Raw genomic sequence first — 24,573 nt, forward strand, 5'->3', positions numbered from 1 at the left:
AGGAGGAAAGAGATGGATCATGAAGATGAAGTGGAAGAGTTAGCATTCTGTAATTCAGAGATGGAAAAGGCAATTAGATAAACAAGTCAGCCCTGCTAGTGTAGAGTATAGACCTTAGAGACAAGATAAATCAGGTATCGAACGGATTTTATTTCTAACAAAAGATCCACTACTAAGCAACAACAAAGATTATACAAAATGAGAGTACAGCTAATGAATTAACAATAAAACACTAGCAGAAAAAAATGACTTCATTTTTGGATCTGTGAATAGTTTGTCTACAAACAAGCTGCATAAACTCAGTTACACATCTGACTTTGCAACTCTTGTTTTTACAACATACTTGGATATAACAGCCAGCTTTTCTCTAAATCCCTCTGCCCTCATTATATGTGCAACATCATGTTCAGACAAAAAAAAATCTAATAGTGGTCTTGTACCAAATGTCTTAGTCAGCTTCCTACGCAGCATGTTTGTGAGTGCAGCTGGAACTTACTAGTGAATGCACAGCTTTGGCAACATTATCAGCTGAAACAGGAAGACAAAGTGTAAGTAGATGAAAAGTTATTCTTCCCTGCATTTATATGGACTCACAGAAATCAGAGACAGGCTATATGTTGTGTTCTATCTCCATGGAAGTGAAGGATTGCTTCCTACTGCAGTTTTAAAATTACTAGTAATAAGGTTTCTACCACCTCTACTGGAAGACTATTTCACAGTCTAATAGATCTCTTCAGCAGACAGTTTTTCCCACCTGAAACTATTTCTTTTCCTCTTTAGTGTTAACACCTGAAATTTCTTGAAAGCTTTTAATATGAGACCCCTCCCTTAACAGTCACAAAAGCAAATGACTTATATGGGCTTGTTTTTTTAAAGTCAGGCTACAAGTTCAATTACAAAAGTTACAGTATACCCAAAGGGCTAAAGCTTTGCGTTTGTTTAGCTACTGATATTTAAACACCCTCACTTCACCCTTATCTCCTACTGGTCTTCAAAATAAATATGCATGACAGCCCTTTCCTCCCACAGTATAACAGCCTGCTATTAGGTGGGAAGTCAGACATAGGCTGCAAAGCAACATTCTGGCACAGACAGTTGGCAGGACAAGGAAGCGCTGTGTGCAGCTCAAAAGCTTGTCTCTCTCATTACCAGAAGTTGGGCCAATAAAAGATACCTTACCCACCTTCTCTCTCTAATATCATATACTCCTGGGGGAATTCTGCACCACAAAGAATAAAAATTCTGTGCACAATATTTTCAAATTCTGCAAAATTCTGCATATTTTATTTGTCAAAATAACACAATATAATCACACCAGTTTCAATTATTTGTAGTAATTTATTTCAGAATATCTGTCAGCAAGTATGTCTATAAAAATAGAGACAACAAAAAAGATTCAGGAAATGTTTTTTGACAAATAGATTCCTTACTAGGCATATTAATACAGAACTCTGAGTAATGATTCATTTAAACTACAATACAGGATTGTATTTCCCGCCCCCCACAGAAGCAGTGCAAAGGCTTGGAGGAGTTGGAGCTGAGGGAGAGGGAAGTAAATCGCTGGGAAGGAGGTTAGGTGTGAACTTGGAGGGTTGTTGGGAATGGGTAGGAAAACTATGGAATAGGTTTATTTGGGGGGCGGGCAGAGATTGTTAGGCAGCTTCCCCATGCAGACCCTGCCTAACTCCTAGCCTCTCTCAGTCAGGCACATCTGCCCCTGTCTCCATGTATTCCTGCACCCCCATGTGTCTTTGCACCCCCTGCTCATGTGTCCCTCTGCCCCCACTTCCTCCATCCCAATGTGGCCCTGCACCCCTCCCCCTGTTCCCACGTGTCTCTGTGCCCCCACTCAGCCATCCCATGTCCCCATGTGGCCCTGCACATCCACTCCCATTCAGCCCCTAGCCCAATAGCCCTTATGAGTCCTTGTCTGTGATCGCCAGCAGCCCCACGCTGTCTATCTCCCCATAGCCCTTGTCTCCTGATCTGGCCTGACAGGCCCTGTGAAGAAGGCAGGCTTTTTCTCTTCCCTAGCTGCCTGGGAGCTGTTGCTCTGTTCTAGCGTCATAGTGCCCACTGCTGGGCAAAAGTCAGAACTGAAGCAACTTTCCAGCAGAAGCTTTTTTCTGCACAAAAAATTAAATATGCATGTCTCATTAATTATGCAAGCAGTGACATAGAATTCCGCCAGGAGTAAATATCCTGGGACTGACACACCTACAACACTGCATACCGCAAGACAAGTGTAAATTTTAGACTCCAACTAATTTTGTAGGCACAAGTGCCTGCACCCTTCAAGCCAAGTTCACGTTGTTAAAAATAAGTTTTATTTGATTTGTCAACTTATATGCAAAACCCATCTTGATTCCATCAGTTGTCATCCTCCCTCTCCCCACCCCACCCAAACACCCCTTGATATTTCATAGTAAGTTAGGGTGGCAGTGCCAGCAATACGAGCCAAATATTGGATGCTCTTCCATACATAACAAGTGTTGTTCAAATGTTACAACATGAGCTTCGCTAATTCTTCTATATACATACACAAAGCTAAAATCAGAGATAAAAGCCACCACAAGATGTTGCTTTCATAGTAATGCAATTTACGACTTTCACTACAGAAGTGCACAAAAAAGTATAGGGAAAAACAATGTTTAACAAACAAGACATTATTAAAGGTAAAAAGAAGGCCATGAAAAATCCCTAAGCATTACGCAAACCATATACAGCATATAGGAAGCACTTCACTCAGCAATGAAATGTAGTAATCTCTGAGGCTAAAGATCACAACAATTTACGAGCGCACAGTAAAAATGTGTAACAGCTTAAGCCAGGGAATGAGGGACACTCTATCCAGGTGAAGTAGAGGAAGCTGCTTTTAGGCAAGTATGCTCAAGCTGGAATTTGAACAGGACACCAGGGCTCACACTCATAACTCTTGCCATGGGATATTTTTTTTAAACCACAAGTGATCAGTATTTCTGTTTTACATCTCGTCTAAGACATCTCGTAAAACAGAGCCCCTGACTGAACACCACGTTCAGGCATTAGTTTGACGGTAATTAGGAGCTAAGGCACATGACTTAGGAGAAGAGGCTGAGGGAACTGGAGTTATTTAGTCTGCAGAAGAGAAGAGTGAGGGGGATTTGATAGCAGCCTTCAACTACCTGAAAGGAGTTCCAAAGAGGATGGAGCTTGGTTGTTCTCAGTGGTGGCAGATAACAGAAGCAGCAGCAATGGTCTCAAGTTGCAGTGAGGGAGATCTAGGCTGGATATTAGGAAACACTGTTTCACTAGGAGGGTGGTGAAGCACTGGAATGGGTTACCTAGGGAGGTGGTGGAATCTCCATCCTTAGAGGTTTTTAAGTCCTGACTTGACAAAGCCCTGGCTGGGATGATTTTGTTAATGTTGGTCTGGCTTTGAGTAGGGGATTGGACTAGATGACCTCCTGAGGTCTCTTCCAACCTTAATATTCTATGATTCTACGATTGGCCGCAGTGCCAATGAGGCAAACAGGCTGCTTGCCCAGCTCCACACAGCTCCCAGGAAGTGGCTGGCATGTCCCTCTGGCTCCTAGATGAAGGGGCAGCCAGGGGGGGCTCCGCACCCTGCCCCCACCCGCAGGCACTGTCCCAGGCACCAGCTCCACAACTCCCATTGGCCAGGAACCGTGGCCAATAGGAGCTGCAGGGGCAGTGCCTGCGGGTGGGGGCAGCATGTGGGGGCAGCATGCCTAGCAGCTGGAGATCCATGATTCTGCTTCCCAGGAGCTGCCTGAGGTCAGCGCCAGTCAGAGCCCTCACCCCAAACTCCCTTTTGTGTCCCAACCTCCTACCCCAACTTGGAATCCCCTCCCAAACTTCCTCCCAGAGCCTGCACCCCAACGCATCCCAGAGCCCCATACTGCACCCCAAACCCCTCACCCTGGCCCCACCCCACAGTCCAGACCTCCAGTTGGAGCCTTCACCTCTCAACACCCAAACCCCCGCCCTAGCCTAGAGTCCCCTCCCTCATATCGAACCCCTCAGCCCCAACCCCACCCCCAGGCCAGAGTCCCCTCCTGCACCCCAAATCCCTCATCCCCAACCCCACCCCAGAACCTGCACTCCCAGCCGGAGCCCTCACCCCATCCCGTATCCCAATCCCCTGCCCCAGCCCAGTGAAAGTGAGCACTGAGCGAGGGTGGAGGAGAGCGAACAATGGAAGGAGGAAGGATGGAGGAAGCAGAGGCAGGACCTCAGAGAAGGGACAGGGTAGAGGCAGGGCAAGAGAGTTTGGTTTTCTGTATTTAGAAAATTGGCAACCCTATAGTCAATACTAGTTTCTCTGGAACATGTGACACATTTTTATTAGCAAAGTATTTTCTTCATGGCATATTCCTTCTGTGCTTTGACATCTATCTTCCAGTACCATAACAAAATGCAGCACCACAATCAATGATTAGGTACTGAAGTACTTAGACCTTTAATTCTTTGCCAACAGTTTTTCACAGGAATATCAGTCTCCATGCATAATCATTTAGCTGGTCTAAGTTTCCTCCTCCTCCTCAAGAAAAATGTACTTAAAGCACATTATTTGCACACAAGTTCAAGTCCCTTATTTAAAACAGCACTGCTTTTTCTGAAGATACGCTATTTAAAAAATTATAGCTGAAGCTAAAATAAGGAATAGTTGAATAGCAGATCTCTCTTTTCTACAATAATTCCTATATTTTAAATATGCTAGTTTGCAAAAATACATTTTAGAATTATTTTATTTTCTGACTACAGCAAGGTGTGTAAGAATAAGGAGTGAAAGAGTTAACTTCAGTTTCAAACAATCAATATTATCCACAACTAGTAATATCCTGTTTTCTGGCAAGAAAGGATTATTATGCAATTGAAACAAAACACCTGTCTTACCTTGTGAAAGGCACTGATTTGCCAGGGCAACCTGTCCAGAGTTCAGGTACAAATTAAGACGTGCAAAGATACTAGTCAGAGATGGAATTGTGATGAAGCAGAAGGCAACGCAAGCCTAAGAAAAGAAGAAAATGTATGAAAATATGACTCAAATAATTTCTTAAATTAGAGGTATAGCAATTTGAGGACTATGTTTATTAACTACTGTTGTATATGCAAGTAGGTATCTTTCCTACCTTCTTCTACAAAACACAGCCCAGAAAGTATGTGAAGTTCAAACTGACCCAAATCTTGGGGTTTCCCTTTATTAACAGTGAAAACAATAAAGATTAGCTCAGAACTTCTTTGAAGGCTTTCTCTCTCCTAGGGTTCCTCCCTCAGGAGTGATCAACCCGCACCCTAGATCCTCTCTCTCTCCAGAAAGTCAATCCCACTTCCCTGTATATCCAGCTACCATGAGTCACTTGACTGAGTCAACACAATCCAGTTAATCCTTCCCCAGCAAGATCTACACTTTCTACGAAAGTGGGATGCTTCAGGGAAAAACCGGCACGCTGATACATATGAATCATATAGTTCTGGTGTAAAGACACACCTGCACTATGAGAATATGTTATTTTAGATGCAAGTATCCACTCTGACTTTTGATTATGATACACATTGTCATGTCATTTAGCTTGCAGCAGCTCTTCTCCCTCCTCTATATAACTGGCTTGCATACAATGACAATTTGGAAAAATGAAATTTCCTTAAAGGAGGGCTTAAAAAACTTCACTTACGGACCAAATCCCATCACCCTTACTTAGGCAAACTCACTGGACTCTGCAGGAGTTTTGTCTAATGAGGATGGCAGCAACTGGCTGTCAGTGAGTAAATATCAGTGCCCATAAGGGAAAGTGAGTTGATAAATAATATGGAAACCAAAAATGTATTTCTTCTGTATAAATCACAACCTTAGGTTCCACCCATTGTAACATCTGTGCATATGGGATGAATAATCTAGAAATATATTTGACTTTTGCACCTACCCTGACAAATGCGGCTGTCTTTCTGGAATGATTTCCTTTCATCACTTTTCTTGTTTCCATTGCCAGTTGGTTCACAGACTGTATATAAAAAAGAAAGGTAAGGCACTAATAGAAATGAATAGATTTACCAGGTCTGCAAATAAACACGCAACTTTTATCATTCTGTCAAGTCAAACATATGGGAAACAGAAGGAGCTAAAGGGATAACATGTTCATCACAACTATATTTGGAGAGTCCTTGTCTGGCTGGCCAGAAAGAAAGGAGTTGTGGTCCCTTTACGGCCTCCCCTCTGCAAATGGGGCAGAAAGGGAAAGTTTCCATGGACAGACAGAATACGGAAGAGCAGGAAGCAGCTAGGTCAGGTCTGGAGCGGATACTGCCCTTCCTGCTGACTGGAAGAGGGGAGGGAGAGAATGGGGGTATTTTGACCCCATGCAATCCAGGAGAAGCCCTCTTTTACCTGGATCGGGCTGGCAGCACCACCCTCCCTCCCATGAAATCTGAGAAAGAACCAGCTTCCTTTATGATCTTCTGTTGCCCCTTTTTCCTTGGGGACTGGGAAAGAATTTTTCCCTCACTGCAAGACTCGGCGAGATGGGGTGGGTTTTTTCATCTTTCCCAAAGCAAGTCTGGGACCCTGTACGGTTGGGGATGGGTGTTTGGTTATAATGCCACAACTTAGTAGGTAAAACTCATGGCAGATGTCCAGTGCAGATACTTGTTATGGACGGGTATGGAAAAGGATTAGAGAGAAGACATCTTGAGAATGCTGAGGAAGGGGAGGTTTGGGGCTCCTACATCTGGAACAGTGAGCAGCTGACCCCTTCCTCCTTTTCTAGCCCCCTTTTACCTCATACAAGAGGAGAGGGGATAGGGTCCCAGCAACTGGATGGTCGGGACCACATTGGGGATTATATGGAAATGAGTAGGAAACTATGATGATCAGCAATGTACAATTTATTGCCATGTACTCCCAGATATTTTAAGTGATTTTGTTTTTATTGTGGCCTAACTAAACCACATCCATTGCCTCCTCTCTTTCTTCCGATGTAGCTGGACAATGTGCGCCGTTACACAAGATACTGATATGCCTTAGGTGCAGTATTTAGCCTAGGTCTAACCTCCAGGAAATGAAGTATTTATCGTATCTGCATTTTGAGTGTATTAGTGGTTATGTAAAATTATTTGTTACATAAAAACAAGAACAAAAATAAAAAAAGACAATTGGTTGAATTCCCACCCAAGGCTGCTTTAGGAGATAGCGAACTGTAAATTAGGAAGATACAGTAAATGAGTCAATCAGTATCTGCTTGTAACTCCCATTTTATAAACCAATCTAATTAGTAGCAATGGATTCATTCTCCCTGTCCTTTTACCACCAAACACCAAAGCAGTCATCCTGATTATTATGTTGCTATTATTTTTCAGTTACCCAACAGTTTTAAATTTAAAAATATGAAATTATGCTCCCACAGTTTGTTATGGGGGATGCATGCAAAGGCTAACCAGCACTTGTAAATTACACACTGAATTGCTGATCTGGCATTTCAACCTTTTCCATTCCTATTTTTTCTTGTTTGCTTGAACTACGCAAGAATGGGGAAATTCCTATTTAATTACAAAAAAAAATTCCCTACATTGATCTAGTCATATGAACTCAGTGTATCTCAATATCAATCTGCCAAACTGATTTCTAAATATGGGACGTTAAAACAAATACAGAACCTAAAATGTAGAGTCTTTTCATATACCTTATAGGGTGGGTTCTTATTTGTGCTCCTGGATTCCATAACTCCACCAAAGTCTTTGACTTTTAATTATTTATTTTTGTGAAATACTGTTTCCATCTTGTGTATAATCATCATTTAAAAATTAAACACAAAAGAAAATAAACTTAACTATGAAAGATGTCCCATTTCTTCTAATATCCAGTTCAAAATCCAGTTAGACCATCACCACATTTTTCGGAAGAAATGTGCAGAAGGTATCTATGGAAGAATTTTATACTACCACCAGTCACTGCGGTATTTCAACACCTTTCATATGCAAACAGCCAAGTCCCAGTGGAATTTATGAAGTCTCTGGCTCTTACCCTTTATACAGCTATAGAAAGGTTTACTTTTGATGGGGTTGTGGGGGATGGGGAGGGTGATATTATGCATTTCCTTCTGCTTCCGGTGCAAAAACTTGATTAAATAGGAAAATTTTGCCGAGTTTGACAAAGGTGGCCTGACTCTGGAATTTGTCTAATTTCAGCTAGAAGTCTGTTCCAGAGACAGACCCTCTCCTTGACAGCACTCACATGATTCCGCCTGTGACGATTCGCCTCCAATTTCTGAATATATAGGAGGACCTTGTAGTACTGTTTGTTCCATAAGCCAATGAAACAGCTAATTTGCATCATTAAATGGTACTAAGCATGAGGAAAAAGCACACAATTGAAGAAAAATGTAGTGAGAAAAGAAAGGCAAAAACAAAAAAAGTCTACTCCTGAATACCTAGCGAAATAAACCTTAACACAGTAAACATAAGAAATGGCAATCGGGGGGGGGGGGGGGGGGGGGATGAGATGAGAGGAGGAGATAGGAAGAGGGGAACCCACTGATTGAGACATCATCTGCAGCTAATTTGTTGCTTACATGAACCAGCTGGACAAGAACAGGCTCCAGATTGCAAAACATTGACCTAGCTTCAACATAAAAACTCAGCTGCTGCTCAAAGTCCCGGCCAAACGATACCTGGGATTAGGAAGATACAAAAAGTCACACTTATGACATGTCTGCAGAACACAGATATTTGATCTTTCTATAATGTGTGCACTTCTATAAGGTGCACTCTCTCTCTCTTTTGTTTGTTCCAAAAGGGTTGGAATGAAGATCCTCAAATGAAGTTAAATTCAATAATTTCAAAGGAACTTGATCACACCTGTTAGGGATACAAGAGATTCTCCTTCAACTGTTCGTCTTTCATAATTTAGCTTCTAGGGACATCTGCAAGTGTTTTTTGTTTGTTTTGTTTTTATTATTTTTAAAACAATATATGGTCTCTGATTTATGACCTGAATATTAATCAAGCATACAACACTTATCAGCTTCCAGACTTCTGGAAAGATATCTGATATCTAACAGAATTCCTAACGTGAGGTATATAGGAAGTGCGAGTTTGGTGAGGTTTGCATTTAAAAAGTAAATAAATAAAGGCAGCTTAACAGAAAACCAACATAATCACTCTACAAACAGATTAATGAATCAACCTTTTTATTGACACTAGTTTATCATGCACCCAATACAAACTGTTTTTTTGAAGAGTGAGCATTTGGTTTTTTTTAAAGATGTTATTTTTAAAGTCAGTCTCAATTTTGAAATGCTGGAGCGCTCAAGAAACTGACCTTTAAAAAAATGTTTTTTTGTTTTTAATTTTGTGTTGATCCCCCTCAGGTATGGGTGGTGGAATTACATCTGCTAATGTTACTGTTCACTTGCTAGTGACCTGTGACCTTTCAGACTGTCACAACAGGCAAGACATTCATTAATATTAAACTTTAAAACATGTATAGGTTTTACAAGATATTTAAAAACATTTAACAGAAGATTTTGATGCATGCGGTGATACCTACACTTTAAACTTGGCCTGCGATACCATGTAAGGATCAATAGTTGTATGACATTTCTTCAAAACATCTGCATATTTCCTTTGCTAAATATACTGGATAGGATTTTTAAAATATCCTGAGCAAGTTGGATGCTTAAGTCCCATTGAATTTCAGTGGTATTGGGGTGTCTACTTCCCACATGGTATCTCTGTCATAAAAAGTTTTCCCAGGCAATCATGAATATTAAGTACTCACCATTTTTATAAATCCATTTATCAAAGATGCTAACATTCTCTTTTCATCTTCAAGTGTTAGTGCACTGCAACAGTAAATTTACATAGTCAACATAAGATAAGCCATTTTCAAAAAACAAGTTTCAACGATATACATATTTTACAAATTCTTAAAATTTCTTTTATGCTCACAGTATCTAATTCACTCATTTTAAGGACACATTAATCTTATACTCATTCTTACACTCAATTTTTAACGAAATTAAAATCACATTGTATTTATGATTGTCAGCTATTTTTAATAATACTCTTAAAGGGATATTACCAGACAAGTTTCACCTAATATGTAAATTCTGTAAAATAAGATTTTATAAAATTTAGAGACCAACAGAAATGTTTCTATGAACTACTCTGAATCCCAGTGGAAAAAAGATATAGCTTTTATCCAGACTAATATTCTCAAAACAGCAATTCAGCGGTGCAGCATTGAACTACAACATGAAAACATGAATGAGAAATTGACTATAAACTAATTATAAACAAATTAGATTAGCTAATCTAAATTCATGTTCCTAACTTGAGAGAAATACAAACAATTTAAAAAAACCCTTAAATGTTATATTTAACGTTCTTTTAGTTTTTATTCTCTAAGGTGTTATTTATAAGAAGGTTCTTGTTTTAAGCTATGATTACTCAACTGTATCCTTTTAACTCTGTTACTACTACCACTGTTTTCATTATAGAAGTTCTGCTGTCACAAATAGTACTAAAATAATACATTTACTTCCAAAATTACCACAAATATATCTGATCTTTCTGAAAGCATAACCCAAATCCAATATAAGACAAATTTACATCACATAGAAATCCAATAAGCTAGATCCGTTTGGATGAAAATGGATAAACAGAAATTTAAATTACAATTAAGAAATCCTATTTAATTCTTCTACCATTACATACTTGTCTCCAGCTTTGACCTCCTGTTTATCATTTTACCATTTTCCTTGAGCAGACACCAGATGGAAACAGGACAATAGTTTTATCCAGTAAAGGAAGGAAGGAAAACCTCAGGTCAAAAGAAAGAACTAGGGTGACCTGGACAGCTCAGGAGATTTTTAATGAGATCTACAGGTCAATTATATAGGTTGGCAGTTCAAATCTGACCCAGCTTGGTACCAGGGCCTAAAAGTTGTTACCATTCAACAGTTGTTCAAGTGGCTTATGTTGTGCTAAGATCTAGACCATGGGCTGAAGCTTTGCTGCACCGAAGTTTGTGAAAAGTGGCAGTAGTTTTAATTTATTAGAATGCTATGTAAAATAGTCATTGTAAGAGCTGACAGAACAGAATCAAAAGGAATGATGTAAATTAACTTCGCCTAAACTAAAAGAATTGCTAATTAGGGGTTTTCCAAGGCTCCCAGTCAAGGTTCAGAGAGGGTTGCATGGAAAAAGGAAGGCTATTCTTAACTGTTCTAACTGCCATCAGCCCCTGAGAGCCATTATGACAGCTGGGGATCCTCATTTCCTGTACAGCCACAGGGTGGGAGTTTGATGTAGGAGTTTCTCTACCACCCAGCAATCCCGCTACTTGAGAGAGATCTTCTTGTTATTTCTGCCAGATTAGGGCTGCTTTGTGTAGGTCAAATAACTGAAAGTGGCTGGAGTGCAACTCAGTTTTGGGAGCCGTGTTTTTAATGGCGAAGTATGTATTGAAAACCTCTAAATACTCTTATTGTTCACTATAGCTCCTGGAAGATTCTAGCTGCTTTTTATCCTCTCAAAAACTGAAAAGAGCCCAAACTGGCATTATTTCTCTTAACAGCATCTGCTACTCTGTTTATGTTTTTATTCTCAAAAAGCATCCTTGCTGCCTCCCTCCACACTAGAAAAAAAAAATCTATTAAGTTATTGCCATTTTCCAGTTTGAATGCTGAAACAAAAGAATCTAACAAAGCAAATGATTAAAGAGTAAATAATTTGTGTTGTGATTTCACTGCACAGCTCCCATTAAAGCAAAACAGAGGGCCATGCATAAATTCACCCTGAAATATTAACCCCCCTAAAAGTATAACTATACATCAGAACATCCACCATTTACACATATTCTGTATTATAGTACATGTAAATTTCATCTTACTTCACAGAATCGTGCATGGTCTTGCACACGTGTAGAAGAGCATTGAGTATGACAGGGTCTTTAGTAGCATCTTGTTGATGTCTAAAAAACATTTTTTGAAAATATTGATAAAAATTCTGCCGTTTCTCCAAGACACAACAGTGGAAAAGCTTAAAATTAATTTAATCGTAATTTTGCATAGGCAGCCTTTATATACTCTTATGAACAGAGAATGGCAATGGTGAAAACATGATCTCTGTGAAATAACCTCCAAAGAACACCTTACATTGTGCAACATCCCAAGGCATCTTTCTTTTTACAAAAATACTTAAGGTATATTTATACCTTCACAGTCAATACACAGTTAAATATAAGTCCTACTGTCATGTTTATTTTTTCATAACTATCTGGCGGAATTATTACAAAGTCACAGACAGCTTAAGTCTTATGGGTGGTGAGAGTATAGACAGATTGCCCAGAAATGTCCAGCTAAGAACTTGAAAGCAAAACCAGTAAAGAAATCTCAGATAGAACAGAATGGGTGACATGCCCTGTCTAGGCGTGCAAGGACTAATTAGATAACCAAATTTACATCCTCAAGTTGCATCACCTTGAGGTATTAATCATGCCACAAATAAATACTGAAGCCAAAACCAAGAATTCCTGAGTTACCAGAGGAATGAGAAATGTCACTCTATTTCCTAGACAGTATCTCAAATGCCATTTTCAATAGATATTTTGAAAGAAACCATTTGCTCTTCTGTAGTCTGAGCTCCAAAGGAGGAGAACAAAAGTGCCTCAAAACTAACACAGTCAATCAACTGCCAAGGGCAAAGAAGCGTTAACACTCAGTATGCAATAAAACAAAGCAGCCTGAAAGAGATAAAGGGCAGAGACATCTAACCTGATGAGCAATGCATGCTCTATACTGTATTAACTTATAACCACTGTATCTTTTACTGTAACAGAGCATTCAGAACAGCCCCTGTGAACAGACCAAGCCCCACTGTATCCTCAACACAGGGAACCACCGTGATGCTGGCATTCAATTGCATTTCCTTCCTGAGGTATGGCTTCTTTGACAACTCAAAAACGCTGAAGCATAAACTTCAGCCTAAGCTTCCTCTCCAGAGGCCCCCTCTACCCCATTTCCTAATGGCCCAAAGAGACACACCCACTCCCTCTGTATGACGGGAGGAGCCATCTAGAACCACCTGCCAATCTGATTAGCAGTAATTACTCTAGATATTAATACAGAGATTAAGCACCTGGCTTTAGAGTGATACAGCTGAAGAGCCCTGCAATCCAGATCTTATAGTCTACTAGTGCCTAACTAGGAAATATTATGAGGGCAATTAATTGTTCATTCTATTTGTACTGAATATGTTTTTTTCTGCTGTACAAATGCCTAGTGATAAATAATATATAGTAAATGAATGTATTCTTAAGTGTTCTTTGTCTATGTAGTATTAAAAGCTCTCCACTTAATATATTGCCTAACAAAAGGGCATTACCAAAAGAGTGCTCTACATGTATCAGGAGCAGGTCCATCTCACTGTAAGTGGAATAGAACAGGAAATATTTATCACCGTCCAGCTTTCTTTTAAGTGGAGGTAAGCCTGAAAACGTCATTAATACGTATTCCATTCGCTTCAAGTAGTTACCATTTGGGACAGGGACACTTAGAAGTGTATGGAAGGGGTCAGTGACTGGTAATTTGGCCTTCTGTATTTACAACAATATTTCTAAAGGACTTCAAATAAAGTTTTCTGGGTTTTAGTTTGGTTTTTAAAACGTATTCAAGGTGCATTTTTGTCACGGTCAAAAACCATTTGCAGGCTTCCGCCAACTACAGTGGACTACATTTTTGAAAAATTTAGAACTACTAACGAAAGACTCCAAACCTGGGACCATCAACTGCACCATCTGTTATATACAGTCCCCTTGGAATATACAATTGACATAATGCAGCATATACACATTAGGCAGAATCTGAATGGCTATCAATGTTTTTCAACTATGCGATCAAGAAATCATAACAGTTTTCTCTTTGTAACAGACCAATGGAAGTTGCTCTAGCCAACCTTTCACTATTTTTTCATGCCTGAATTATCAACACTTAATACTTCTGATTGGAATAAATCTAATTGAAACTCAGGTATCACTTTTAAATTATGTACTACTCTCCAATTTGAGCATTTAAAAGGAAAAGATAAGAAAAGAAAGTAATGTTTCAAAAAATATCTTTTGTTTTAATGAAAACAACTATTCTGGACTCTGAAAAGTTTGAACGTGAAATCTCACCTTCTGATATCATTTTCCATTCAGGAAACATTCATTTTACTGCAACAAACATGTCTATTTGTTCCTTTCCTTATTCATATGCCAAGATCATTGCTGATGTCAGCCAAGGCTAGGAATATACAGCATTTTATCATGTAACCCAACTCAAGTAATGGAAATTGAAGCAAGCACAAAGAACAATTAATCTGGAATCAGTAACAACAAATCTAACTGTTTACTACGAGGAAAGTCAAGTTATATTTCTGAGGTAAGGTGGGTGAGGTAATATCTTTATTGGACCAACTTCTGTTCATGAGAGAGACGAGCTCTTACAAAAACCTCTTCTTCAGGTCTTGTCTCTCTAATATCCTAAGACCAATGTGGCTACAACGCATCTGTTATTTCTATCAGACACAGAGTTGACAAGATTATTCAGATAATTGTTTTTCAGTGAAAATCAGAGTAATAAGCAACTGATGAATAAAAACGACTAATAAAAAATTGTATGTTTATATTTTCTTCTTGGAGCCTGGAATACCTTATACATGCCAAATGGACTACAAACCTGATTCATTTAACCCCTAACAACTTTTCAATAGATTGCCCAAGTGTGCCCTTAATCAGAATATTTTCTACTTACTTAATAAAAGCTTCCATAATGCACTTGCAAACCTCCACTCTCACACTTTCTTTCTGGAACATATCCAGGAATGGTAAGAATTTCTCCTAAAAATACAATTAAAAGAACAAAACAGGTATATTAAGGTATTTTACACACAAAAGCTTTTGATCTCTCTGCTGAAGATGAAAATCAGCCTAAAGAACCAATAAGTATAAATATTTTAGAAATCTTTAAAATAATCTCAGCTATGCGTGTATGAGTGCAATAGACCAGTTTTTACCTCTTTTGAGGAAAGTTATTTTTCCTGGAGGATCAGTGACTAGGTGCTGTGAGATTATAGCAGGGTGGTATGAATGGAGAAATCCTACTGGCTGACAAAACAGCTAGCTTATTGGCTAAGAGTATCCAGTATAAACATGCAACACGTCAGAGCTCATTTAGCCAAATGACACAAAAAAATATAGATAACGTGTTATAAAAGCAATAATATACTTGAAGCAGCACAGATACAGAAATGATAATCACTGGAAAGTCTGAGGACTCTAGGAACAAGTCATAGGGTATTACAGTCCCTATTCCTGCCACCATTTTTGATTTTTCCAGGGCTACTTTTGAAGCTTTAGAATGTTCGGATGTCATTTAAAGATGCTGAATTTGAAAATCTAGAGAATTAGTTTCTGTACCACCCCTAAAATATGTGGATGGTAAAATTTTCAAAGTGCCCAAGAGTCTTAGGAGCCTAAGCCCCACTGACTTTCAGTGAGCATTAGGTGCCCAAATTGCTGAAAATGGGATTTTGGCTCCTAAATCGCCTAGGTATATTTGAAAAGTTTACCCGTAATCAAGTTTCAGTAGTTTAAGCAGACTTCGTAATGCAAACCTACCCATTGGCCTCCCTATTCTTTCGTTTGCACCTCAATCAGTACCAGGAGAGTTGACTGAATTCTTTGTTATGACGCATTATATGTATGCATTATACCGAAATACTCATTATGTAGTTATCAGCACAGAACACAAATAAGCTGTATTAGTTAATCTGACCTCCCCTTTGCTGGCTGGCTGGTTGTTACTGCTGCATTAAAACAAAGATATTCTATAACCTAGAAAGAAAACAGTGTGATAGCTGGAATGCAAATAATGGATTTTTTAAGGAAGTAACAAGAGAAGACTTCCCATGGTGTTTTAACAGTTTTATACTTGACAAAAAGTGCTTCTCACCATGTGAGCTTTCAGATGACTTACAGAAGAAAATTAGGTTAGCTTGCCTTATGAAAACAATCTACAGTCAAGTTCTAGAAAACAATGCAAAGATATGACTTACCACTGAAAAAAGTACAGAAAAGTCATGGAAATAGGTGATAATTTTCTGAATAATTGATTGAAGCTAGGAAAAGAAGAAAAACAACTAAATACATTACAAATTGCATGTTAAAGTACATAATGATGACATCAGTGCAGATCTACCTGCAAATCATCCAATGTATAGGTTATTTTTCTCCAGTTAATACCTAGAAAACAATTCTAATTTTTATATTATATATACACACACATACACACACAGCTCTCTTGCTCTCTTTCTATGTATAGCTATATATACACACAAATCTTTTGTTGTAAATTATTCTAGATTTAAAAATTGACCTCCATGAATAAAACTGAAACACTACACCACAGCTTCACTTTATTCTGAAGAGCTTCCTGAGTTACAAAAGGCGTTTTAAAATACACTAAGGTAAGAGACTTTAGAACCTTCTGTGCATTTTCTTGGAACAAAATTAGTTATTTATAGAGCTGGTAAATCAAAACAGTTTCTTACCTGTGGATAGGCATCTTCGAATGCACGATCTGGAGTCATGTGTTTGATAACATCTGCCAAAACAGTATTGACCTCACGCTTCTATGTAGTAAAAATTAAATGTCACAACTCGGCATAAAAAATGGTGCAGAAATCAAAATTACTAAAATACTTTGTTAGTACTAAGTTAAGGTTGAGAATTTATTACCATTTACAAAAGACTGGATTTTCTACATGGCTGTAGTTGAACCTTAAATAAGAAATGCCTGGTTTCAAACAGCCACTTACTGTAACACTGCCTGTTTCCCCAATTATGTTCCAAATACAGGTTAGAAATATATTCATGAATGATCAAAAGGACTCCTTTTAGGTCTCTAATTTGTATCTATTCAGCTCTCACATTAGGAGATAATCTGGTTTATTGTTTTTTACATTGTAAACTGCTATACAGCTACTTACTGTCTCCATATAGTTAAAATTAGAAAAAAAAATCCTTATAGAAATTCCTACATACCGTAAAGTGTCTGCAGGTATACTCCACCCACACATCTGCACAGTTAATATAATCCTAGAAACAGATATATGTGTTATGGTCAAAAGAATGCATCACCTTCAAAATCTGTACCAAGTTTCAGAGTATATATTTCTCTTCCCACAGTTTGCTTAAGAAATTACTTCGGCACTTGTGCCTGCTTGTATCCAAATGCCAGACAAGGACCTACCTTCATGGTTACAAATTTCAGAATGGGGCCTTGCTGTACCCAAACTGAGTACAACTGAGTATGTATGAAACATATGACTAATATGCTTATTGATAAGGCAATTATTGAGTGTCTAGGAATGATGAACTAGACAATGCCATGCTCAGTGTGTATTAAACGCTCAGATGTAATTGTGATTTTTTTATTTTTTTTTAAATAATTTTGAACTGGTTGCAACTGTGTCAGAAACTGGCAAGTCAGTTCCAACTTACCCCGGAACTCATCTCCTATCAATGACCCACCTGTGGGTTCTTCAATTTTGTGATAACCTTCCAGGCTTCATTTAATATCTGAAGACGATCACATTCAGGAGGATCAGCCATAGCCAAGTTTAACCCCAAAGAGCGAAAGAGAAGATGCTGAGGAAAGATCAAATCATCTTATCAATTAGAGAGTCTCTGTGAAACAGATCATACTTCAAAATACTACTGGTTACAAAATCATCTAGTTGTGTAAGTCACTCAAAGATCATATACTTTCTGGCTCAAAGACTGAACTGTAATGCACTTTTGTTGGAGAACTATAAGCAGTTACATTTAATTAGCAACTCATCAGAGTGTATACATTGAAATGATATACAGCATTAAGACCACTTGGTTTTGATGGACAAACATGAGAGTACTCTATTGTGTTCTGCTGTTTGACATGAATACTTATTTGGCAGATTCCTGAAGAAAAGCTTTAAACTAGCACACCCAGAAGTCAGATTCTGCTCCCACTGAAGTCAACAGCAAACTTCCATTCGCTTCATGTGGCAAGATTAAGCCCCTTAAAACAGTACAAGTACGCATGGGGAGTAGAGTCACATGCTGTGTGAAGGAAAAGACAGTTACCTTTTCGTAACTGGTGTTCTTCAAGATGTGTTGCTCATGTCTATTCCACAATAGGTATGTGTGCTCGCCATGAGCACCAGTGCCGGAAGTTTTTCCCCTAGCAGTACAGCTCTGAAGGGGCCAGGCTACTCCGCTCAACATGAGTCGGAGGCCTAGAGCCCGGTGGTGATTGAGTGCTACCCGACATGGGCCTAGCCTCTGTCCCAGACTTCCCTCGGTGCCGTGGCGAAGAGGGAGTCTTTCCGGTCCTCTTGGCATGCCCCGCAGAAGGGAAGCAGTGCCAACTGGTCATTGGTATCGGAGGGTCTCTGTAGCAGGGTGGTCCCCTGCTCCTGGCCTGAAGGGCTTGAAACAGCCCAGGAAAGGGCTGTGGCTGGGGAAAGAAGCTTGGGCTGATTGCGGAAAGTAGGCTCAGCTGTGGCCATGCCCCAATCAGGCCCAGCTGGCCCTATAAGAGGCTGAGAGACAGAAGCCCAGAGAGAGTCTCCCTCTGCCGGTAGAGGGAGAAGGGCCTGGCTGCAGGGTACTAGAGACAGGGTACCTGAGTGGAGCAGGGCTGGGGAAAGGCAGAGGAGCTGGGGAGCTCCAGCCTGGAAAGCCCCAGGCTGCGGCCTGGCATAAGGCCAACAGGTACTGGGAGTTGCAGGGGGCAGCCCAGGGGTAGACAAAGGCAGCAGATCCAAACCCCTTTGCCTGTGATGAGTGGCTGATACTGCAGTCTGCTCCAGTGAACGGGGGCTAGATGGAGACTGGGCAGTAGTCACAACTGAACCAAAGTGGGGATAATGGGTTGGGGGCTCCCCAGGGAGGGGTGACCCAGATTGGTGGGGTACTGCAAGGGGGCAGCACCCCAGTTAAAGGGGCACTGGGGTCCGGGGAGGGACACGGGGCCAAGAGGACGCTCCTGGCTAGAAAAAGAGCTAATTCCCGAGGACAACCTGCAGGAGGCGCCGTGGGGGTGAGTCCGCTTGTCTACAGTCTCCATGTACCAATGCCACGGTGCTGGATACTGGTTCAGAGCAGCATGCAGGCCAGCGCCAACTCTATCAGGATGGCCCGGAACCTAATGTCCCTTTCTTTTTTGGTCCGGGGCTTGAATGACTTGCACCTTTCACTGATATTGGTTTCTCCCAAGCAGTGCAGACAGTCCATGTGCGGGTCACTCCTTGGCATAGAAAGCCTACAGGAGCCACACGACTTAAATCCCAGGGCTCACTAATGAACAAAACTAACTGAAATAGCCAACTGACTACAGGTACTAATGAATGAACGAACGGCTCTCGGGACAAGCTACAGCAAAGCTGGAGCTGAGCATTTCTGGTGCATCTTCACTGGCAGCAAGAAGGAACTGAGTGTGGTGGGAGCACGCAGCTTCCCTTATAGTGTGCCAGGTAGGCGCCACTCCAAGGGTCGTGGGGGGCACTCCCCTCCTATGGGTACTGCTAGGGGAAAAACTTATGGCACCAGTGCACGTGGCGAGCGTGCACACACACCTACTGTGGAATACACATGAGCAATCACTTGAAGAAGCCACAATTAGTTAATTCCCAGCAGTTCTTTCCAGCACTGGGATTGACTGGCTAATAAGGGCCCCTTCCTTATTACAAATAAACTGCAACAGGCCTCTTTTTGATCCATTCACTGCTGCTGCAGAAGAGATAGTTCTTGTCTCCATTCACACTGGATCCCTCCCACTCAAAGGATTCAGGACTCAGGAATGAAACAGGAATAAAAATTACTATATGATCTAGATCTTAAATCACCTTATTCTACACAGCATAGAGTTCCCATTTTTTAATCCTGTGCAAATTATCTAGACAACTAGCTAAAAGTATAAAGCACTCAGCAAGATAATGAATAAGGAGTGCTTTAAATTGCAAAAAACTTACCTTGGGGAATCCAGATTCATCACACTCTTTAATCATGCCAATAAAATCCATAGATCTTGCAGCAATAAACTCTGCTCTGAATGCTGACATCACTGAATTCAACAGCAAGGCACTAAAAGGAACAGGACACAAATCAGTGCAGATTACCATAAATTAAAGTCACTTTTCATTGTCTAGTTTACATTAATCTGAACGTCAAACAATGATTAAATAGCACTCCATTTCTACTTTTTAAAAAAGGGTTACCACCACCTGTTTGGGTGATGGGTTGATCAAGGGTTGGCAAAACAAGAAAATATTAAATTTGACAATGCCACACTTAACTGCAGGATATGTCGAAAACCTCAGCCTGTACTTTCTTTGCTTAACTCCAAGGAAAACATTATTTTAAAGGCAATTAAATGAATTTTACATTAGATGTCTTACATAAAGATCAACTTTCTTCCAAGCTGAGAGCAGATTTCCTTTCAATACTGGCACATCACTCACCAAGCTGGAGACCATTGGCTATTCAGTAAAAAGGAACAGTAATATTGGGATAGTCTTTGTACATTTGCTGAACTATTCTATATTCTTCTTCTGTCTGAAGTCCCTACAATTGAAAGTATCTTTTGAAATGGCGACAACCTCTATTGAAGCTTTGTTGCATTAACTAAGCTGTTGTTGCGAGGCTGATTTCTACTAAATGAGCTGATAGAATAGAAATAAATCCATACGATTATAGTAAAGCTGATTATTACTGTTTACAGATGTAATAACTGAAACTTAAAATTTATATTGTAAATTAGCTGTTGAAAAGGCAGTATACTGCACTTCAGAAAAAGTAACTCAATTTGACACAGCATTTAAAAACAAACATTCAGGGCCAAATTGCACACCTTCCATGTTGACTTGTAACCCCAGCAGAGTTGATACTCAGTCCTTCATTCCTTTGAAGTCAATAAAGAGAATACTGTGCAATTTATTGTGTGTAGGTCTTTTGCAGAATGGAAGTGAACAGGATTACAGTGATTAGCACTTAGTAGGAATTTGCCCTTGGCTTTGTCCACACATTTCCATGCCACCAGCTGTTGTCCACAGCATGTTGCACAAGTTTGCTGCTACCTTTTACCGAGAGTTGGCTGAATTTTAGTGATATCGCATGTATGTAGTTTGTGAAGGGCTTGGGATTCAAAATTTAGCAATGAAAATCACTACATAAATCTAAAATATCATTCAACAAGGTGCACGTAAGAGAGCAGAAATTTGCCTTTTGAGTTGTTAACCTACAAAACAATGGCCAGAGCTGAGTTATTCAATTGCCAATTAGCTACATTGTGTAAGCATTTAAAAAGCCAAAAATAGACTGAAATTAGCACTTCATTAAAACACATAGGAAATTTCTCAGCTCTCTTGGTGCTACATTGTGAAATTTGCCTTGTTGCAAAACAAATAAGAGAGCTGGGCACAGACTAAGCAGAAAATCTGTCTTCACAACTTAAAATACTAGAAACTATTCAATTTAAAGACAAATGCTGTAGAATGGACCAAAAATCTTTAGACAGAACCTAATACAGCGGAGTCTAAAAAGCATGCTTTTTGCCCCCATTAAAGCGATGTAAGAGTGTCCTCACCCCTGATTTTGAGTCAAACTTTTCCACTCCTTAACTCAGTCACATGTTTGGTGTTACAGTATCTCTCTTTTGGTTAAAAGGGTAATGCATTTCTGGCTCTTCACTCAAAGCAGATTACATTAGCTCAGCAGGCAGCAGAAAAATTAATCAGGTTTGCAAACAATTTTCACAGATCTTCTCCTTGCCCCCCAATAAACCAAACTGAAACCAACCAGCGTAACTTGGGCCAAACCATGCTCACACAATTCAGAAAGAGGATTCAAGACTAGCAAGTAATGTTTCTGAATCAGTCACTAAATACAGGTAAGCCTGTGCAGACCAGGCCAAACCACATTCCAGTTCAGGTTAATGTATGGCGATAGGATGAATTGTATTTGAAAACCATTTTCTGCTCATTTTTCTAGTTCAAACAGAGACTAAGTTAACTAGAAATGAATGCACATCCTTCCTGAGACAGGCTTGGAAGACTGTTCTTAGCTTTAAAATGGCACTGTTCAGTCACCTGCTCCGCAGCCTCCCTCTCACAAGTATACACATACTGGCCCATTGCCAAAAGTAAAAAAGAGGAACAGAAGAAAATGTTGCATGTGTAGTTCCTAAAGGAAATGACTGGGAGCACAAAAGTATCATGGGGTTTAATCCTAGCTGAACTCTAGCTCATTTGACAATTGGGTCAATTAACATTTTTGCCACAGCCAAACCCACCGGAATTTTGGGTGAAAAAAAAAATTTCAGGGAGCACAGATACTACATCTCAGTTTTAATAGTTTAATAAAGTACTCCTGCAAAAAATAAAATGAGAAACATTATACAAAGAACTGGATTACAAGAGTGTAACACAAGAACTAGATTTCTGACTCATCGTCTGTTGACCATGCAGTACTCACTTGTTCCCCAGTTTCTTGCATCTCTCCATCATCTCGGTAAGCAGAATCTATAACAGTGATTTCATTCAAATTAAGAAGTGTGGCCCACACAAATAAAACATCCTCACAGCTTTTGGTAAACTGTACATTAACTAGAGGTGAATTTCATTACCTAGCAACTACGTTCCAATTATCTTATTTAACACTATATCTAGTCAAAAGAAAATATTGTGGGAGGTGCAATATAAAACAAATATACTGCATGAGTATAGTAACATCTTAATCTGACTTGCTACTTTATTTTATAAAAGACAAGTTTCCAGGTCTTTAGTCATGTCTAGAAAAGGTTCTCTCTCTGAAAAATGACAAGGTCAATTACCTCTGGCAAGAGAGGGGAATACCACTAGCTCTTTACTGCAGAATGCAGACACACTGATTGAAGTTTTAAGTAGCTTGTTGGCCATATTAAGCAATTACAAAGCCCACAGCTTGCCAATTTTTTCCTCACTAGCTTATTTCAGCATGACAAAAGAAACTGAATAGAATCAGAAGATCAAGGAAGCAAGATGATACCAGCCAACAGGACAGTAAGAAAACGCGGTATTTGACTATAAATTTAAATGTTCTCAATTGTGCTTTAATATAATTGCTTATTATTATTTCCAATATACATATATTTTTCCTGTGTACAAGAGTTTAAAAAATGTATGCTTAGATCTATTGGGGTTTAATCTATTCTTCTCTAAATATGAGAAAAAGCTGATTTCTAAGAAGATAATTTTTAAACAAGCCTTTAAACAAGGAGACAATCACAGCAAATTTAAGTTCTCCCCATGACTGGACTTCCTTCAGCTTTCCTCTCAAATGATGAAGTGTTGTAATGTCTCCTTCGAAATTAATTTCTGTTTCAGACTATTTTTAGACTGATTATAACATTATGTTGATCATGTTTATAAATAAAAAAAGGTGCAATTTGCATTGCTAAGTTGACAAAGCAGTGCAAAGAACAGCATCATGAGGTTCTGATGCAAAATCAAAGATCTCTAGATTGGTCCCAGGAGATACGTTCTGCAGAGTCCTGTACAAAGCAATCAGATGTGCATTTTGCTGTGGGTGAGGTTTCACCTTTAAAATGTCTTTAGCTTCTTCATTATTTAAAAGCATTTATATTATTTAGATTCTATACAATCCGTAAACATGTACTACAACAAGAATGGCTTTATATTGGCTGTACTCATTTGATTATTGTTAAGGCTTGTTAGCACTTCTTTCATACATACACCTATTACCCCTATGCTGCCCTTGATTTGCATTACTTGTACTTTGCCCAACCTTAGAAAATACGGTTTATTATTATTATTGTGGTTGAGATAAAATTTCCCAATCACTTGTTCTGGTGCAAATTTTGATTACTGCTAGTACTATATTTTTATCCCACGAGTCATCTCAGACAGAGAAGAAGTTGCCTACTTTTTATTTACTTATACCCACAGTTCTGTTTCTGTACCTCTGTTTATATTAAAACTATATGAAAGGGAAATCTAGAACTTAGTTTTTATAAGAAACTTCCAAGTTTTCATCAGCTTTGTGGAATAACGAAGTTGACCTATTTTAGTCTGTTGTGTAATATTACATTTATTCTTTAACTTTGCCTTATAATTTTAAACTTAATATCTACAGCTAAATATAATTATGAACCCACTTATGCCTCCTTCACTACTTACTAGTCCTTTCACATTAGCCTTTTTGCCTTTTCAAACACTCTCTCTGGAAATTATTTATGGTTACTTAGAATGTAGGCACTTAAGAGCATTGCATGCATCTTAGCTAGCTATGTAAAGCCCCGTGTATATTTAGAGCACTATAACTATATAAGTTGTTAATATCACTCACATAAGCTTTGATCATTTTTCAATTCAAGTTTGAATATAGCATTCCAGGTTCTGCATCAATATGTACTAAATAGCCTAGCAATGAACAATTACCATAGGAATCTATAATATCTTTTAAAAATCAGATATTGTATATGTTCTTCGTTCCAG

At 39.2% G+C, this 24,573-nt stretch overlaps 1 protein-coding gene across 4 annotated transcripts in view; it reads right to left on the reverse strand.

Moving 5' to 3' along the window:
- VPS35L (VPS35 endosomal protein sorting factor like) overlaps positions 1-24,573 on the reverse strand; it is a 114,838-nt gene that overhangs the window by 43,031 nt on the left and 47,234 nt on the right. For all 4 annotated transcript variants that reach the window (XM_075069250.1, XM_075069253.1, XM_075069252.1 and 1 more), the window contains 12 exons: positions 22,553-22,599; positions 20,053-20,164; positions 17,573-17,689; positions 17,084-17,137; positions 16,591-16,671; positions 16,096-16,158; positions 14,793-14,878; positions 11,891-11,971; positions 9,776-9,839; positions 8,568-8,666; positions 5,928-6,005; positions 4,900-5,014 (listed from right to left, as the gene is read on the reverse strand). In XM_075069250.1, coding sequence (XP_074925351.1) covers positions 4,900-5,014; positions 5,928-6,005; positions 8,568-8,666; positions 9,776-9,839; positions 11,891-11,971; positions 14,793-14,878; positions 16,096-16,158; positions 16,591-16,671; positions 17,084-17,137; positions 17,573-17,689; positions 20,053-20,164; positions 22,553-22,599 — 997 coding nt within the window. The remainder of the gene's footprint in view (positions 1-4,899; positions 5,015-5,927; positions 6,006-8,567; positions 8,667-9,775; positions 9,840-11,890; positions 11,972-14,792; positions 14,879-16,095; positions 16,159-16,590; positions 16,672-17,083; positions 17,138-17,572; positions 17,690-20,052; positions 20,165-22,552; positions 22,600-24,573) is intronic.

Source organism: Chelonoidis abingdonii, chromosome 9, assembly GCF_003597395.2.
Source record: "Chelonoidis abingdonii isolate Lonesome George chromosome 9, CheloAbing_2.0, whole genome shotgun sequence".
NCBI classification, from domain to species: Eukaryota; Metazoa; Chordata; order Testudines; family Testudinidae; genus Chelonoidis; species Chelonoidis abingdonii.